General features: G+C 38.4%; 1 protein-coding gene across 1 annotated transcript; it reads left to right on the plus strand.

Moving 5' to 3' along the window:
* Window positions 1–558: 558 nt before the first annotated feature.
* On the plus strand, window positions 559–2,544 carry LOC120273164. Its single transcript, XM_039279808.1, has 4 exons — window positions 559–963; window positions 1,170–1,512; window positions 1,654–1,847; window positions 1,933–2,544. Exons 1-4 carry the CDS (start codon window positions 559–561, stop codon window positions 2,542–2,544), a joined length of 1,554 nt encoding a protein of 517 aa, XP_039135742.1.
* The last annotated feature ends 358 nt before the right edge of the window (window positions 2,545–2,902 follow it).

Consider the following 2,902-nt stretch of genomic DNA (forward strand, 5'->3'; position numbering starts at 1 on the left):
TGGACATGGATAATTTTTTAATTAAACGACCACGGAGTGAAGAGTCATCCAATTGTCCGAAAGCACCACTGAGCTCTGGATCAAGTGAGAAAAACACCGATGTGAATTTCAATTCAAATGACATCATTAGTGATCCAGGACTAAGAAAGCCGATTGAAGACTTTGATATCGGGATTAGAGATCAAGTACGAAGGGAATATTTAACTAGAGGCCCCTGTCAACCAACTGGCCATAGTTTTCCATAAAAGGAGTATGGCAAACAAAGGAGGAGTTTTCAGGATGCATGGTTTAAACAATATCCATGGTTGGAGTACAGTGTGACAAAAGATTCAGCATATTGTTTTTGGTGTTACCTTTTCACACCTAGTAGGGGAAATTGAATAAGAGAAGATGCATTTACTAAAAAAGGGTTCAATAATTGGAAAAAAAGCATTAGAAAAACTTGTAGAGCATGTTGGTGCTGTGAACAGTGTGCATAATGACGCAAGAGTACAATTTCAGAGTTTCCAAAATCAAAGGCATAGCGTGTCACACCAATTGGCTACACATTCACAAGAGATGGAGGTTGAATATCATACTCGTTTAACAGCTGTTTTAGATGTGACGCGTTTTCTATTGAAGCAAGGTTTGCCTTTCCGTGGACATGATGAGTCCTTGAGCTCCTTGAACAAGGGTAATTTCCTTGAGCTACTCGAGTGGTATAGCCTGCGGAATGATAAGGTTTTTAGGGTGGTTAATCAAAATGCTCCAGCAAATAATCAAATGACTTCGCCGAAAATTCAGAAGGAGTTAGCAAATGCTTGTGCAACAGAGATTACATGTGCTATTGTTGATGATATAGGAGATAAGTATTTTTCTCTTATGATTGATGAAGCCCGGGATGTGTCAGTGAAGGAGCAAATGGGAGTTGTTTTGCGCTATGTGAGTAAGAATGGGTATGTGATAGAGAGGTTTCTTGCTATGGTTCATGTGCCAGATACATCGACTATTTCATCGAAGAATGCCATTGATTGTTTATTTGCTAAACATAGGGTTATCTCTTTTCAAGGCCGAGGGGACAAGGATATGATGGGGCTTTAAATATGCGAGGAGAATTCAGCGGTTTGAAGGCACTTGTCCTAAAAAGAAAAATCCATACATAAAGGTATATCCATTGTTTTGCTCATCAGCTCCAATTAGTGATTGTTGCTGTTGCTAAAGACAATCGAATTGTGAGTGATTTTTTTCAATATGTTACTATGATTGTTAACACGGCGGGGGCATCTTGCAAAAGGAAAGACCAACTTCGGCAACATCACCATGACAAGTTAGTTGAGCAATTGGAGAAGGTAGAGATAGCCAGTGGTAGAGGACAAAATCAAGAATCCAGTTTAGCAAGACCGGGTGATACTCGTTGGGGATCGCATTACACTACCATTCTCCGGTTAATCTCAATGTGGACTTCAGTGTTAAATGTCCTTCAAAATGTGCATGATGATGGTGCTTCTAATGACAATAGAGGCATAGCGGCAAGTTTGATTGAAAAAATGGAGAATTATTAATTTGTGTTTGTGATGTATTTGATGAGGCGTTTGTTGGGAATAACAAATGAGTTATCACTTGCCTTACAACAAAATGATCAAAATATTGTTCAAGCAATGTGTTTGATTGAAGCTGTAAAGGCTCAGCTTCAAGACTTAAGGGAGACAGGATGGGAGGCATTTTTGGAGCAAGTTAGATCTTTTTGTGAAGGAAACTCTATCCCGGTGCCTAATATGGAGGATCATATGCGAATCCGTGGTCGTTCTAGATGGGAAGGGCAAGTCATTACTCATTTTCACCATTACCGCGTTGAAATTTTCTGTGAGGTTAGTATTCTTTATATTCATTTGTAAATCTCATTAATTTAGTTTCTTAGAAATATTTGTAATTTTATTATTGTGGCAATGTTAGGTCATTGATTTGATTGCACAAGAAATGCAAAACCGCTTCCCAGAAACTAGCACAGAGTTACTTCTTCTTCTGTCATGCCTTGATCCAAGGGACTCATTCTCCAAATTCAACATCCATAAGCTACTTCGTCTTGCAGAACTTTATCCCGAAGATTTCACAATGACTGAACGCATGATGCTTGAGGATCAACTTGCTACTTTTATTTATGATGTGCTGCATGATCCAGATTTTATAAATGTTGGGGACTTAGGAGGTTTTGCTAGGAAGATGGTTGAGACAGGTAAACATATTATTTTTCCACTAATTTATCGCCTTATCGAGTTGGCATTGGTTTTACCAGTTGTGACAGCTACTGTTGAGAGGGTGTTTTCGGCGATGAATATTGTGAAAACTGACTTACGTAATAAAATGGGAGACGAGTGGATGAATGATAGCTTGGTTGTCTATATTGAGCGGGAGGTTTTTGCAACTATAGACAATGAAGCAATTCTACAACGTTTTCAGAAAATGCAAACTCGGCGGATGCAGTTACCTCCTCTTAGTCTGACCCACATGCCTCACATTTCTAGCACTAACGCTGGCATCGGCTCTAGTTCAAGCATGCATAAATAGCTATTGTATGTTTTTCCCAATTATGTATTCAAAGTGTGGTTGTTTAATAAAAAATTTTATTACCTCATTATTTACATTTCGAATAAATACTTATTTAGATGTATTTATATATATATATTTTTTGAATTAGCCCCCCTATTAGTAAATCCTGGTTCTGCCACTGATTATAGGGATCAAAGGGGCAAATTGACTATATTAGAGGGACTAAATAAGGTATGTGACATTAGGTGGGCCAATGATGATGTATCACAAGGTGTTGGCATGTGACATTAGTTGTTCTATTATAACCAGTTCGCTGAAGCAGCCTGTTTGATAGACAGCCCAATACTGTTTTTCAGCCTTCTTCATCTTTTTTCCT

This window comes from Dioscorea cayenensis, chromosome 12 (assembly GCF_009730915.1).
Source record: "Dioscorea cayenensis subsp. rotundata cultivar TDr96_F1 chromosome 12, TDr96_F1_v2_PseudoChromosome.rev07_lg8_w22 25.fasta, whole genome shotgun sequence".
Classification (NCBI taxonomy): Eukaryota; Viridiplantae; Streptophyta; class Magnoliopsida; order Dioscoreales; family Dioscoreaceae; genus Dioscorea; species Dioscorea cayenensis.